This window comes from Mytilus trossulus, chromosome 4 (assembly GCF_036588685.1).
Source record: "Mytilus trossulus isolate FHL-02 chromosome 4, PNRI_Mtr1.1.1.hap1, whole genome shotgun sequence".
NCBI lineage: Eukaryota > Metazoa > Mollusca > Bivalvia > Mytilida > Mytilidae > Mytilus > Mytilus trossulus.
Genome location: NC_086376.1, coordinates 27,606,946 through 27,623,309, shown reverse-complemented (window position 1 = coordinate 27,623,309; position 16,364 = coordinate 27,606,946). Strand labels below are relative to the sequence as shown.

Sequence of the window (16,364 nt, the reverse complement as noted above, 5' to 3'; positions counted from 1 at the left end):
TTTGTGACTAAGATCAAATTTACACGTTAATTGTCTCCAATACCGAAGAGTTGTCAATGACGTGTGCCGATTCTTGACAGCAGAAACACTTATGGCAGATAGAGGAAATAAAGACTCTACACCTCCACCGCTTTTACTAATGCCTGCTGGAGGGGGTTTAACCCTTAATCCTCCTGATAATCAGAATCTTCTGATGCCTGTCGTTCAAAGCGAACCTTCACTGCTAGATTCAGGTTCTGATTTATTTATCTTTGTGATGTTTTCAAATTTTAGCCAAATCATGATATGAAAGTAAAGTATATTGACTGTACAATGCACATTGTGATTGTGGCATTACGTTGTTTTTGTGGAGAAAAACATACGGATAAGATATTTTCATTTTTACCAGAAATTGAATAAAGAAAAATCATGAATAAATTGAAAATCATAAAATGAATGACAAATAATACTAATAGACTTTCCATATGGACATATACAAATGTACAATGTAGATACCATACTGTGACTCTGCATTTGATTTTCATCTGCTTATGTTAGGATTCAACTTCATTACTTCCATTGAAGCTGCACTTAATTCCACATTTGAACAAAATATGTTTATATTTTAAACATGAGTCAATGAAATACATTTTATAGTCATGATAGTGATGACTCCAGTATTCATAATATTAGAGCAATGTTTCAGATTTCTAGAAATTATGTATGCATTTAGAGCTTGTCGATAATGTTGCATTTAAAACACTCAAGAAAAGATATTTATAAAGAATATATATATGTGAAACCTATGTGTATGTACAATGTATGTATTGTTGACAATGCAATTTTAAGAAAATGGAATTATACAGAAAATTTTCGCTCTGAATCAATTATTTTTTTTTTTATCATTTATGGGTTTTAAAATTTCTTAAGACATCAATAACTCTGCAAACATTCTTAATTTTTTAAAAACTTTGGCAGTTTATTTACTGTTTCAAGCATAATTTTTACCTGTGAACTAGCCATGTACATCATGTACATCTCCTTGTCTTTTATCTTTAAATTGGTTTCTAGTTCTCAATAAAATTTATTTTGACGTTTCCAAATGTTATGAACACAATGATTATCATTACACCGCTCGTAAATAAAAAAAAAAATGTAATTTGCAGTCTCCACATTCTTCATTATAACTTTGCTTTGCCTCAACCAATTGGAACTTGTACACATTTCTTATTTAACACCAAACATAGATCAAGTTCAAGATTCTGCAATCTAACTTAATTTACCAATAGAATTTGATTTTTTTCTCAAAATTTTAATGGATTTTATGCACTTTTAAGACTGTTGATGAGTTATACAGGAAATATCTTTTTGTCTGCACTCTAACTGTTGTACATGTATGTGTTGATCAAAAACAAATTTTAAAATTTTCTGGTTACACCTCACCTGGTCAAGAAAAACTGCCTATTTTTGACTTTTCAACTATGTCATTGTCTAATATTCAGTGTGTCACGAAACATAGCCAATACCCCATGACTCGGCCTTAAATACTTATTAATCAATCAGTCAATTTTCAGTTGTCTTAGATTTTTGAGATAACATTAAAACACTTTCCTAATTTATTGTTTTTTTTTAAAAAGTATTTTAATGTTTATAATTGCTCACATGATATTACATTTTCACCTTTTTATTGACTATTTTAGGAACAACTTCACAAGATGAGTCAAACACAGATGACCAAGGTTCTTGAATGTCTTTGCTTTTTTTCACATTGCTATAGTGTCCTGATATTTAGACTATATTTTCACCATTACACTCCTGGCTTGCAGGTTTTTGGTGAACAAACATTTGTGCTTCTAGCCTCAGTCCTTTTCCTAAATGTATCTTCACTACTTTACATTTAAATCATCTACATCACTTTTCTTGTCAGTGTACATTTTATTTTGTGAAGGTGCCTTATTTTTTTTAGGTTTTTATGTTCAACTGTATTTTCCTTGTGAATGCAATATTTTTTCTGTTTCTTTGTCTGTGTTGTTGGTGTATTGTTAGGTGGTTGAAGATTTGCAATAAATGTAAAATCTATTTTTGATCTATTTACATTAATGATTTCCTTAATTAAGTAATACTTACTAATTTCAATGTTGCTAACCTAACTTGAATGGATTATGTATATTTAGTAAATGCTATTATTTATCAAGAAATTAGTTATGTATATTGTTACCTTATTTACATTCCTCAATGTTATTTATTACAGAAGAAGAAGGAGAAGCTGACAGTTTTGTTGGACAAGAGCCTAGTAATAATCCCTTCCAGAATGTTGGTGGTTCAGACCCCTTTGCTAATGTTGGACACAACCCTTTTCCTTCAAAACAAATACCCAGTTCAATACCACAAAGGTTCAACAGTCAGACTCCTCCACAGAGAGCTAGTCCAGGACCAGGACAAATGGGAACACCAGGTCAATTTCCTGGAAATAGAACACCTGGTCAGATACCTGGTATGGGAACACCTGGCCAGATACATGGTATGGGGACACCTGGCCAGATGCCTGGGTTTGGAACACCTGGACAGATACCAAGACATGGTGGACCACCATCTACAGGTGATCTATATATTAGCCTATTTATTTTAAGAATTTTCTTTGGAGAGCACAAAATTTACAAAATTATATACTTATACTTAAAGATACTTAAAGATGTTTTCCGGTACAGGATCCTCACGGCTCCTCTTCACCAGACTCATATATTAGGTCATTATTATTACTGTTACTGCTGCTTCCGGTTATAACTGCGCGGTAATCAGAATAATATAGTTCCTCATTTTTCCAATGATTGTCTAGTCTGTTTTTAAAGGCATTAACAGACGGTGCCTTAACCACTTTTTCTGGTAGTTTGTTCCAGGTTTTAGCTATTCTCACCGTAAAGCTATTTTTCCTTAGATTAGTATTAAACCTTTGGTGCATGATTTTAATGCTGTTTGTTCTTGTACTGTGTCTATTCTCTGTACTCGACATTAATTTAAGGAAAGTACTAGTTTCCGGGTCATATTTATTGTGTATAATCTTATAAGTCTCAATCATGTCCCCTCTTATTCTTCTGTACGCTAGTGTTGGTAATTTTAATTTCTTTAGTCTTTCTTCGTAGCTTAGGTTTTTAAGTCCAGGTATTTGTTTCGTAGCTCTCTTTTCTACACTTTCAATTTTATCGATATATTTTTTCTTAAAAGGTGCCCATACTGAACTAGCGTAATCTAGATGTGTTCTTACAAGTGTTTTATATAGTGGAATAAAGATTTCTGCATTTAGATTTTTGAAAGATCTTCTTAATGCCGCAAAGATTGAATTTGCTTTGTTTACTTTCTCACATATATGCTTTTCAAAGGATAATTCTTCATCAATGACTACCCCTATATCCTTCTCTTCTTTGCATCTGCTTATTTCTTTTCCTAGTAGATTATATTTTTCAATCTCTTGTTTTGATTTTTTGCTGATATTTATATGTTTACATTTTTCTGGATGAAACTTGAGTAACCATGTATCACGCCATTTTTCTAGTTTGTCTAAATCCTTTTGTAATGTTTCGTGGTCTCTGTCTTCCTTTATTATTCTAAAAATTTTTGTATCATCAGCAAATAAGTAAGCATCTGAGTTAACTCCTTCCGGTAAGTCATTGATGTAGAGTACAAACAAGAGTGGTCCTAGAACTGAGCCTTGTGGTATACCTGAGGTTACTTCCTTCCATTCCGATGCTTCACCATTTATTGAGACTCTTTGTTGTCTATTTGAAAGAAAATCTCTTATCCAATCTAGTATTGGGTTTTTTATTCCATAATTTTCGATTTTCTTTAGCAGCCTTTTGTGTGGAACTTTATCAAATGCTTTCATGAAGTCTGTGTATACACAATCTACCTCATATCCGTCGTCTATCGCCTCTGTCCATATGTCAATTACCTCTAGTAATTGCAATGAGGTTGATCTCCCAGAGATAAACCCATACTGCTTATTTGAGAATAACCTGTTTAGCTTCATATGCTTTATTATATGCTCTCTTATGATTTTCTCCAATATTTTACATACAACTGATGTTAGACTCACTGGGCGGTAATTTTTTGCTTGCGATTTGTTTCCTTTTTTAAATATAGCGCTTACAAGTGCATTCTTCCATTCTTTTGGTACTGTCTTTTCTTTCAATGATTGGTTAAAGATCAAGCTCAAGGGTTCAGCTATACTTTCCATTGTTTCACGCAGCAATCTTGGGTGTAGTTTATCAGGACCTGGTGATTTATCAATCTTTAGGTTTTTTAAGTGTTTCATTATCATATCTTTGTTGATAATTAGATCAGTTACTTCATTTTCAATTTTTATTGGATTTGGTACAGGGATTTCGTCATCTGGTTCTTGTGTAAATACACTAGCAAAATATTCTGAAAGTATTTCTGCTTTTTCTTTATCGTCATCTGTTTTTGGAGATTTCGTATCGTCGGGGTCAGTGTGTAGGTCGCCTATACCTTCCCTTGTTTTTGACTTTGATTTTACGTAGCTCCATATTGCTTTTGGGTTTGCTTTTGCATTTTCTGATAATCCCTTTTCAAATTTCTTCTTTAGTTTATTAACTGATGATTTTGTTTTATTCCTTACTCTATTATACTCAGCTCTAATTTCTGGGTCTTGGTTGGTTACAATTTTCTTTGACAGTATATTTTTCCTCTTAATTAAATCTCTTGTTTTTTTGTCAACTGGGAAAGCGTTTTTCTTCTTTCCTATTTGTGTCATTTTTAGCTCACCTGGCCCGAAGGGCCAAGTGAGCTTTTCCCATCACTTTGCGTCCGGCGTCCGGCGTCCGTCGTCCGTCGTCCGTCGTCCGTCGTCGTTAACTTTTACAAAAATCTTCTCCTCTGAAACTACTGGGCCAAATTGAACCAAACTTGGCCACAATCATCATTGGGGTATCTAGTTTAAAAAATGTGTGGCGTGACCCGGTCAACCATCCAAGATGGCCGCCACGGCTAAAAATAGAACATAGGGGTAAAATGCAGTTTTTGGCTTATAACTCAAAAACCAAAGCATTTAGAGGAAATCTGACATGGGGTAAAAATGTTTATCAGGTCAAGATCTATCTGCCCTGAAATTTTCAGATGAATCGGTCAACCCGTTGTTGGGTTGCTGCCCCTGAATTGGTAATTTTGTGGAAATTTTGCAGTTTTTGGTTATTATCTTGAATATTATTATAGATAGAGATAAACTGTAAACAGCAATAATGTTTAGTATAGTAGGATTTACAAATAAGTCAACATGACCGAAATGGTCAGTTGACCCGTTTAGGAGTTATTGCCCTTTATAGTCAATTTTTAACCATTTTTCGTAAATCTTAGTTATCTTTTACAAAAATCTTCTCCTCTGAAACTACTGGGCCAAATTGAACCAAACTTGGCCACAATCATCATTGGGGTACCTTGTTTGAAAAATGTGTGGCGTGACCCGGTCAACCAACCAAGATGGCCGCCACGGCTAAAAATAGAACATAGGGGTAAACTGCAGTTTTTGGCTTATAACTCAAAAACCAAAGCATTTAGAGGAAATCTGACATGGGGTAAAAATGTTTATCAGGTCAAGATCTATCTGCCCTGAAATTTTCAGATGAATCGGTCAACCTGTTGTTGGGTTGCTGCCCCTGAATTGGTAATTTTGTGGAAATTTTGCAGTTTTTGGTTGTTATCTTGAATATTATTATAGATAGAGATAAACTGTAAACAGCAATAATGTTTAGTAAAGTAGGATTTACAAATAAGTCAACATGACCGAAATGGTCAGTTGACCCGTTTAGGAGTTATTGCCCTTTATAGTCAATTTTTAACCATTTTTCGTAAATCTTAGTTATCTTTTACAAAAATCTTCTCCTCTGAAACTACTGGGCCAAATTAATCCAGACTTGGCAATCATCATCTTTGGGGTATCTTGTTTTAAAAATGTGTCCGGTGACCCGACTATCAAATCAAGATGGCCGCCACGGCTAAAAATAGAACATAGGGGTAAAATGCAGTTTTTGGCTTATAACTCAAAAACCAAAGCATTTAGAGCAAATCCAACACGGGGGTAAAATTATTAATCAGATCAAGATCTATCTGCCATATAATTTTCAGATGAATCTGACAACCCATTGTTGGGTTGCTGCCCCTGAATCGGTAATTTTAAGGAAATTTTGCTGTTTTTGGTTATTATCTTAAATTTTATTATAGATAGAGATAAACTGTAAACAGCAATTATGTTCAGCAAAGTAAGATTTACAAATAAGTAAACATGACCGAAATTGTCAATTGACCCCCTAAGGAGTTATTGTCCTTTATAGTCAATTTTTAACAATTTTCATAAAATTTGTAAATTTTTATTAACATTTTCCACTGAAACTACTGGGCCAAGTTCATTATAGATAGAGATAAATGTAAGCAGCAAGACTAGTAAAGTAAGATTTACAAACACATCACCATCACCAAAACACAATTTTGTCATGAATCCATCTGCTTCCTTTGTTTAATATTCACATAGACCAAGGTGAGCGACACAGGCTCTTTGGAGCCTCTAGTTTTTGTTGGTACGAATCTTTGTTCTAATTCGTTTAAAGTGGTTAAAAAGTATTTCCAGTTTGTGTCAACAGATAAGTCATCTTTTAATTCTTCCTGCCAACTTATCTTATCCAATTCTATTTTAAAATCATGGTAGTTCCCATGGTCATACAGCTTAGCTATTCTTGGTTTGTTCTTTATGTTTATATAACAGTTGAAGTCAAAGGACAGTACACAGTGGTCACTTTTTCCTAGTGGGCTCATGTATTCTAGATTATTAATCATTTCTTCTTCGTTCGTCAATATCAAATCTAAGGTATGCGGAGTATCTGTACCTCTCCATCTTGTTGGTTTGGTTGTATGTTGGAATAGAAAGTTTTCTTGTATCGATTCTAAAAATCTGTTTTCGATGCTATTTTCATTTTCTCCTTTTGTGTTCCATCTCTCCCAATCAATTGCTGGGTAATTAAAGTCTCCCATAATAAGTATATGCGAAAAACCTTTCTGAGTTGCTTCTGATATTAATTCCGTTAGTTTATCATTATACTCCTTTTTGTTGTTTGATGGTGATCTGTATATTAGGCCTATCAATAGTTTGTCATTTTGGTTAAGTTTGATCTTAATAAATATGTTTTCTTGGAATTGGGCTTCCATATTTACTTCTGTCGATTCAAGATTTGAGTCTATATATAATAGTAGTCCTCTTCCATCATCTGTGTCTAAATTTTTCTCATACATTTTATAGTTTCCCACCTCTGGTAGTGAGTATTCTGCCTTGGATGGTTTGTACCTATTTACCTTTGGTTTAACTTCTGTTATTCCAATTATATTTGGTTTATTATCCCTTGCTCTAACTATTAATTCGGATAATTTGTTGAATAGCTGGTCTGCATTTGTATAAAAACAGTTCAATTTGGGTAGAACTGTAAAACTATTTACATCTTCGCCGTTAAAAACCTTTCCCCTATTTTTTACAGTTTTATTTACATCCTTTGAACTTTTTTTCACTACTTCTTTATTTTTATCACTTTTCGGGCCCAGGGTGGTCCTCTTACCTTGTATTGGTATTCCCCCGATAAGCATTATTCTTGTAGCTGTTTTGCTTCTGCCCATAGTAATTTCTCCTGTTCCCTTTCACTTTGTGTCAGGTCGTTACTAACGTTGACTTTTTCATACTTTGGCATACCTCTGATATAGTGCATATTTTTGAATAGGGTAAGCTTTGAGTCTATACTTTTAAGATTAACCAATAAGGGTCTCCTATCTTTCTCACTATCGTACTTCCCTAGCCTTTTCGTTTTCACTATATTTCCTTCCTCCAGGTTTATTTTTGCATCATAGAAAAGTTCATTTATATTCTGAATATCATGGTCTATTCTTTCTTGTTTAACCTCAGATTTATTTTCTGTAATGCCAAATATGATTAAGTTATTCTCTCTTGCTTTTCTTTCATTCATCTCTTCTATCACTGTTGTCACTGTTGCTTTCTTATGTGGCCCTGTTCCCTTATTTTCAGCTTCTTCCATTTGTTTATGTACAGCAGCCCCTGTTTTAGTAGCTTCATCTTTAGCTATTTCTCTGATCATATCTTTATCACAGCTATTTTTAATTATTGATTCTTCTACTATTTCCCTAACTCTTGTCTCATCACATTTAGTGTCAACAGCTAATTCTATAGCTTGTATTCTCTGCTCATAATTTGTCATTATCTCCTTGCATCTCGCCTCTATCTTTAGATCAGTAACTATATGTTCTTCTACTATCTTTCTACATGGGATGCAGAACCACATTGAGTCTGATTTGCTTAAGAGGTCATATTCTGCTTTTGATTTGTTAAGGCACTTGACACAGAAGTGATCCTTGCATCTCTGACATTCTAGAAGTTTAGCATTTTGGTCTTTATATACTATTGAGCAGATTTTACATTCCCATGGTTCCTCGTTCATTACGTCAACTGATGTACCTCTGTTTCGTCTAGACATTATAACGCCTGCTCTTGATAGTTGATAGAGCTTCTCTATCTATTATCTAGTTGTGACAGTGATAATGTGATTTTAGGGCTTCCCTAAGAATCTAATTATACACCTAATTGTTTTTGTTGTATGATAGAGCTTCTCTAATTATACACCTAATTGTTTTTGTTGTATGATAGAGCTTCTCTATCTTACTCTTAAGATTAAAATAACTGTCCTTGCATGTATAGTAGGGCTTCCCTAGCTATTTCTGTTTTCTTATGATATCCTTTATTGATTTACCCTTGAGCTTGTAGTATAGGGCTTCCCTATCCTAAATAAAATATTATCAACTCTCTTTTGTACTCTTTCCAGACTGGGACACCTTTATTTTATTATATTATAGGGCTTCCCTACTCTAAATAAAAATATTTTTCACTCTTGTTTGTACTCTTTCCAGTATGGGTCACCTTTGTTTATTTTATAGGGCTTCCCTATAATTAAATTCCTTATATTCTAAATATAGACAAACAGGGCTTCCCTATTTATTCTAAATTGTTACAATTGCTATATATATCTCCAACTCATTTAGGGCTTCCCTATAAGAGTCATTCAGCTTATAATAAGGCTTCCTTATAATAAGTTCGACTAACACCTATCTTCCGATAGTTCTAGCGCTAGATCAATAAGTTTATAAATCCACAGCTTTGCTATAGTTCGTGTTGGATGTACACCGTCTTGTAGCAGATTATAGTTTTTCCTATATCTAACCTGTCTGTCCTTTTTTGATTTATTTGATATAATTAAATCTTGTGATAGCCTAGGTGTTGCTGTATATCTGTTGATTAGTTTTATCTGACGATTATAGTAGTCAACTTGTTGGCATACCTGATTGTCAATTTCTGTAGATAACTGTACTAATCTGTTCGTTTTAAATTTATTGATCACTAGAGATGGTTTTTTATTTGCTTTAGGTCTTTCATTGTCTTCTTTTCTTATTGCATATCTTTTGTTTGCTCTAGTTATAGAATAATATGGACAGTCTATAAACAATACTGTGCTGCTTGGTTTTAAGTCTTGTATTTGTTTTTTTACTTCTCTATACTTGGTTAGAATGAATTCTATGCTCTGGTAAGGGTATTTTCTTGTTTCTATTGTTCTTTTTACTTTCCTTGTAATTTCACAAGTGCCTAACCATATGTAAACTATTGGGTTATCTGATGATGTTGATTTTAGTTTATGAAGTAGGTCTTCAATATGATGTTTATTTTCTATGGTCGCCCCTCTTTTGTATATCACGTTGAAATTTCCTTTAACGGAATTTGGTGTGTAGTCTTGTAATCCAACACCTTTACTATCGGTGAAAAGGTATGTATCTCGGTCTAGCGCCGCACCTCTTATTTTTGAGTAAAACTTCTTCCTTTCTTTCAATATTTTTGTCACCGACATATATATATTATATTACTGTATTATTACGTCAACTTGTGGTTATATGGAAAAGTTTAAACAGTAGTTATTTTATTATCAATAGTAGATTTGGTCCGTATAGGGCTTCCCTATGGCGGACAAGGAGAAAAACGTGGTGGATGACTTTATGGCTACATATTTCTGATGTTATGCGTTCAAATGTCAAGATAATGTGATATTTTTGGATAATATGATGTAATGATGTAATTTGATGTATAAATTGGCTTGGATGGACACAAATTTGAATGATTGACACAGATTTACCAAAAATTTTTTCACTAGAAAAAATTTCAACTTGCTGTAGACCGGAACCGGAAGCAGAATATGAAACTATACTATAAGTTATATGGTTCGCTACTGACCCCCTACGGATCCATAGAGGGTTAGTAAAATCCATAGGGGGTGAGGCCAGAGGCGGAATCCCCTATGGATTTTATTCACCCTCTATGGATCCGTAGGTTGTCGGTAGTTAACCGTATAACAAATTTATCGTACGCTGAACTTTTTCAGCTGCGTTTTGTTGAAAAATAATCAAAGAAACAAAAAAAATAATCAAAGAAACACAACAACATTAATAGATGACGTCACCATTATCGCGTCACGAACCCCCTACATTCTCATAGGAGGTCACCACGTGATGGCGTTGAACCAATCACAATGTGATAATTCAGCCGCGGTACGATAAATGTATAGATATAGATAATATACACTGTAGTTCAAACAGACATTGATATTTTACTCTCAGTACTTATGCAAACATGCATTCTTGTAAACGAATTATACTATAACAGATTTTGACGAGACTATTGGAAGACATTACAACAATTAACTTCAAACAATAATGTAAAATTGAGAATGGAAATGGGGAATGTGTCAAAGGGACAACAACCCGACCAAAATAAAAAAACACAACAGCAGAAGGTCACCAACATGTGTATGTAAATAAAAGAAAATGAAAAACATGGAAATTATTTATATGAAGCCACATAAATTTTGTTCGCATATAAATATGTTAATATAATGTTTTTTCTATATTGTTCATATCACATCATTTATCAGCATTATACCTAAATAAATGGAATATTAAAATATCATTAAAATGGATCTGTCATGAAATAGTCACAATTATCTTCAATTTTTCCCATTTGCTTCATCTTTGATACAATTTTTTTTTGTAATTCTTACTGTAAGGTATTCATGATGACATAAAAATCAATCTGACGAAGTGTTTTAACGTTCAGCAATATTAAATGTTTACATTCAACTGAACTTAAGGGGGCTTGAGGGTATAAATCCATTTTTATGCCCCTACCTATGGTAGTAGAGGAGCATTATGTTTTCTGGTCTGTGCATCCTTTCGTTCGTCATTGTGTCCGTTCGTCCCGCCTCATGTAAAAGTCAATTTTTCGTCCGTGCGTCCTTTCGTCCCGCCTCAGAGTAAAGTTTTTGATCAATTAACTTGAAACTTAGTACACATGTTCCCCATGATATGATATTAATAATTTTAGTGCCAAAATTTAAGTTTTGACCCCAATTACACGGTCCACTGAAAAAAGATAGTGTGAAGGTCAGGTTAAAGTTTTGGTTCAAAATTTTGGTCAAGGTAGTTTTTGATGAAGTTGAAGTCCAATCAACTTGAAACTTAGTACACATGTTCCCTTTGATATGATCTTTCTAATTTTAATATCAAATTAAGGTATTGACCCCAATTTTACCAATTAGAAATTAAGGTCACAGATGAGTTAAAAAAGATATTTCAATTTTATTGGAAAAAATGCCATTTTTGCACCTAAGGGAGATAATTTGGAGCTTTTTCAATGATATTTTTTTTTTTTTAAAGTCATTTGGGGCCAAAACAAATTGATTTTTTGGGTTAATTTTTGTATTATATCATAAAGTAACAACTAACAGGGTAATAAATAAAATGTGTAATGTAACTGCAATCCTCCTTAACTGTAAAATTAATAATTTGTTTTCATTACAGGTTCTACACCACAGAATGCTTTTAGACGAAAGGATGCTGGCAAAATGAAATATGCAATGCCTCCAGAAACTTTAACTCCTGTTCCTAACATGTTTCAACAACCACCAGGAGCACAGAGATTCCCAGGGCCAACATCAAATCCCCTACCCCCCTCACCATTCACACCACCAGTGGCTCAAGTAGCACCCACAATGTCATCAGGGTACAATATGGAAGGGGGCTTTAATGGTCAACAACAACCTGGGTTCAATAGTCAACAGCCCTCTGGGTATTACAGTTCAGCACAGCCTGCTCCATATAATACAGGGGACCAGGGTATTTATCAACCAGTTACTCCACATTGGTGCTATAGTAAGAGAGTGGAACTGAAGGAATGTTGGTTTACCTTTTCACTGATTGACAGTATAAAATTAGAGGAAGCTTACAATTCTGGTAAGATATATATGTTGTAGGGCATTTAAAATGCTAGAATCTATCTTTTTGCCTGTAAGGACTGGATCATTTGTTGATTTTTGTAAGATATCACAGTTGCATTTTACTACAGACCTTATAAAACTTTTACATTTCATATAAGAATATGGAAATGGGAAATGGGAAACTTGAACATGTTTAAGGTATATTAAAAATCATAATTTACTGAAAAAAGTCAATACAAACAATTAAAACTCAAGCAGTTGGTTATTGACAATCTTATTTCTGACTTATTATATAGGTACTTTGCATATAAACTTTTTATATGTAGAAACTAACAGTTCTAAGAATTATTTTGTTTTGTTTTGTAAAACACAGAAAGTTTTTTGTGATGACTGAACTTCAATATCATAAGAATGAGGAATTTAAAATATTTTGTTCTAACTAGTGGATCTTAGTTGATTATCTGGTTTTTTTTTAGTTTTAGAAGAAATATTCCCTTTTGTATTTCTAGGTAATGACACTTTAGACATACCAACTGATGGGGGAAGATATGATGTCAATATATCACAGAGGACAAAGAAATCTGTGTATTGGGATGATGATATGCCATCCTCTGTACGCAGGTGTACTTGGTTCTTTAAGAGAGAATTAGACAGTAGATATGTACCTTATGAAGAACAGTTTGCCCAGCAGATTGAGGTAAATATATAAATAAGATATGGTTTATGATTCAAGGGAGACAACTATCAACAAAAATACAAATAATTTTATACCTTATTGTCTTCAACAATGAGCAAAAATTTATTTATAGACAGATATATCATATTCTGTTTTTTTTTTTGTTATTAAATTTTGCATAATTGTATGGAAAACTTTTATATTTGTATGGTATTGTATTGAAAGCTTGAGTATCAAAGGTACCCGTTTCTAAGCTTCACAAAAAAAGGACTTTATTCTTAAGACAATGCATGTTATTGTGTTTTCTAACAACCTTCAGATGTCACTAGTTAGCTTTTCATAGGGAACACTTCTATCATCTGTGAAGATGCACAAGTTTTAAATACTAAGCTGATGTTATATATAAAGAAAAATGTTATCAGACTTTGTTAAATGTCCATTTATAAAAAAGAATATGTTTTGTCAACAGTTGACATGACCGATCAGCTGACCGCAAAAGTTGTTACATTTTTCAGAATGAATACAGAAATGCAGTGTTAAATAATACATGGCATAAAAGACTTGAGTTCCCAGGAGGGGAGACAATCGTGATGCATAATGCCAATGTGATTGTACATTTCACAGCGTCTTCACAGCCTGACGAGTGGGGGATGGTTCAGGTTAGTTCAAGATTAATTAGTACAAATTTGTTATTATAGTTTATAGCCTTTTTACTAATTAATTATTTACTTGTTGAAATATAACTAGAACATTTTACAAGACATATCCAACTTAATCATGTATAACATACAAATAGTAGTTATAGAAACAAAATGTGATTTGTGTCTTGGTAATCTTTAAAGGTCATCATGTTAATATATAAGCATGTTAAGAAATTGCTTTAACCAAACACAAACATTGATACTGTCTTTTTGGCATTTAGCATCATATAATACATGTAATATTAGTAGAAGACGTATAAACCAACACAAAGGTATTGATAAGATACTGAATTTATTGCACCAAGTATTTTGGCTTTAGCATTTATTGTGGAGAAAAATGGTTGATAAAAATGTAAATCTGTGAAATGAAGAATTTCAAGTATCAATCATTAAGATTAATGTCTTAGACTGCAGTTTATTTATATCATCTTGTAAAATCCATATTTCTTGATGTATTGAGAATGTAATGCGAACAGATGGGTAAATGTGCTATGTATAAATCTTCCATTTTTCTCTGATACAGGGCATGTCTCCTATGGTGGTGAGTCAACATTTAATTTATTCCCATGTGCTTGTTTTAGTTTTTTACTTTGTTTTCAGTGTCAGTTTTTTTGTACTGTGCGCTAATATTCTTAACTTATTAATATTGGATGACAAGAAATTGAGTTTCAGGATCCTGAAACCATATTTTGTATCCGACATACACAAATGTTATCATGTGTTTTATTATATGTTGTAGGCTGTTATTTTATATCCTTTAGCATTTGAGCTGTGTCAGATAAAAATCAACCTTAAACAAGTGCACATATACATGAACATGTATAAGATTCTGATTGTGTTTGGAACATTTAAATACAAAATAAATGATATATTTTGGACTGTTTTGTAGGGTTCTTATACCATCTCAATTTTCAAACAGTGACAGCCTTTTCTTAAAGTTATTTTCCACCTAAAATAGGTCTCTGTGGATTCATATATTTTCATGGGTACCAATTTTCATGAATTAAGGAAAACTTACATGTTCGTGGATATTTAATTTCGTGGTTTTGCCTAGGTATGCATATACACCTTTTTGTCATTCCTTGAACATTAAATTTCATGGTTAACATATACCCACGAAATCCATGAAAATTGGTATCCATCGAATAATAATGAATCCACACTTAACATATGCATTGATATTCGTTTGCATAAGGTCAACTATTATCTGACGCACCTCATATATTGATATTTAGAATTTAATTATTAAGTATTCTCATGTCCTAGTTTACATCTTATGAACAAAATTGAGCTTTTGTTCCTTACTAGTGAAACTTTATCCTTGGTTTAAGTAGAACCAGTTTTAAACCATTTCTGTTTTCTGTAGCTAAATTACATTTGAAAGAAGGAAACATATTGTGACAAATGTTTAAGAGATAGATAAGTAAATATTAAAAGATGAAAGCCAAGAAACAAAAAAATCTAGTATTTTTGTGCAACTAGTTAGTTTCTAAGATACATGTGAAATATATAATAAACAATAGTAGAAATAATATTATAGACCATTTCATTACGACCACAATACTTTATTTTATTGAGATGAGATCATTGTCCATGGTAACACTGTGATAACATTCTGTTCTTTCATTTTGTCTTTGACAGCATTGAAAACTCCTAAAAAAATGTTGAAATTGATTTGTATGAAAAATAAATGTACTTTCAGCTTTTTGATAAATGAGCTTGTCCAAGGAATGAGTTTAATATAGACAAAATATAACCAACTATATATGAAGCATGTGTGGTATTAACATTATTGATTTGCCAATGTGTATCTTGAATATGGTTAGCCAGGTTAGGGCTGTTCCAAAATAAATTGATTGTGATGAGGGAATGGGAGGCACTCAAATTAATCAATTGTATGTGGGTGCATTTATCCTTAGATTTTTGTATGAATTGTTCGTATAAAATTCATATCATATTTTGTTTATATAGGAGCTGGGGGTTGGGTGAAAAAAGTGCCCTTCCATGTCCCTTTGTATTTTATTCTGAAAATCTTTTTTTACACAATGTTTTGAAGTGGTTTTGTAAGTAAAATCTTTAAATCATTTTGATATTTTTGAATTTAATGTTAAAGTTTACTATATATTTGTTTGAAAGTTTTAATCCAAACTTAAAAGACAAAGAACATTTTTTTCTTAAATTGCATTCTCATATTTTGAAATTTTACTTTCTTTTTATGTTTTATTCATTTCATATGAACCTTACAAAACTGCATGGATCAATTTCAAATATATATTTTTATGTACAGAAGATATTGACTTTGCATGATTACATGGGACATTATTTTATGCAGAAAACATTTGTTAGTGCATTAAATACAGCTTTGTAAAACTTTAAGTTAATATAAGAAGATTCAGGGTGATTTTCACATATGACTTATTATGACTCTGTGGTAAAATAATAAGTTTCCTGTCAAAAGTGATTTTTAAACTGAAGCACTTCATAATACTGTTTAGAAATTTTAAAGACAACTATTACATGAATGCATATTAAACAGAGTTTAAGATTTTATTTAATTTTTATTGCATGAAATCATTACATAGCTTTGTTATGATCAGATTATATTTTCACAATGATAACACAATGATAATGTTA

At 32.5% G+C, this 16,364-nt stretch overlaps 1 protein-coding gene across 2 annotated transcripts in view; it reads left to right on the top strand.

Annotated features, from left to right (window-relative positions):
- Positions 1-5: 5 nt before the first annotated feature.
- The window catches only part of LOC134715003 (phospholipase DDHD2-like), a 38,671-nt gene continuing 22,312 nt past the window's right edge, over positions 6-16,364 (top strand). The window contains exons 1-6 of one of the 2 annotated variants that reach the window (XM_063576818.1): positions 6-233; positions 2,231-2,578; positions 11,938-12,369; positions 12,863-13,050; positions 13,545-13,688; positions 14,254-14,271. In XM_063576818.1, the coding sequence (XP_063432888.1) occupies positions 92-233; positions 2,231-2,578; positions 11,938-12,369; positions 12,863-13,050; positions 13,545-13,688; positions 14,254-14,271 (1,272 nt within the window). In that variant the 5' untranslated portion in view covers positions 6-91. The remainder of the gene's footprint in view (positions 234-2,230; positions 2,579-11,937; positions 12,370-12,862; positions 13,051-13,544; positions 13,689-14,253; positions 14,272-16,364) is intronic. The other variant, XM_063576819.1, reaches the window with a different exon arrangement.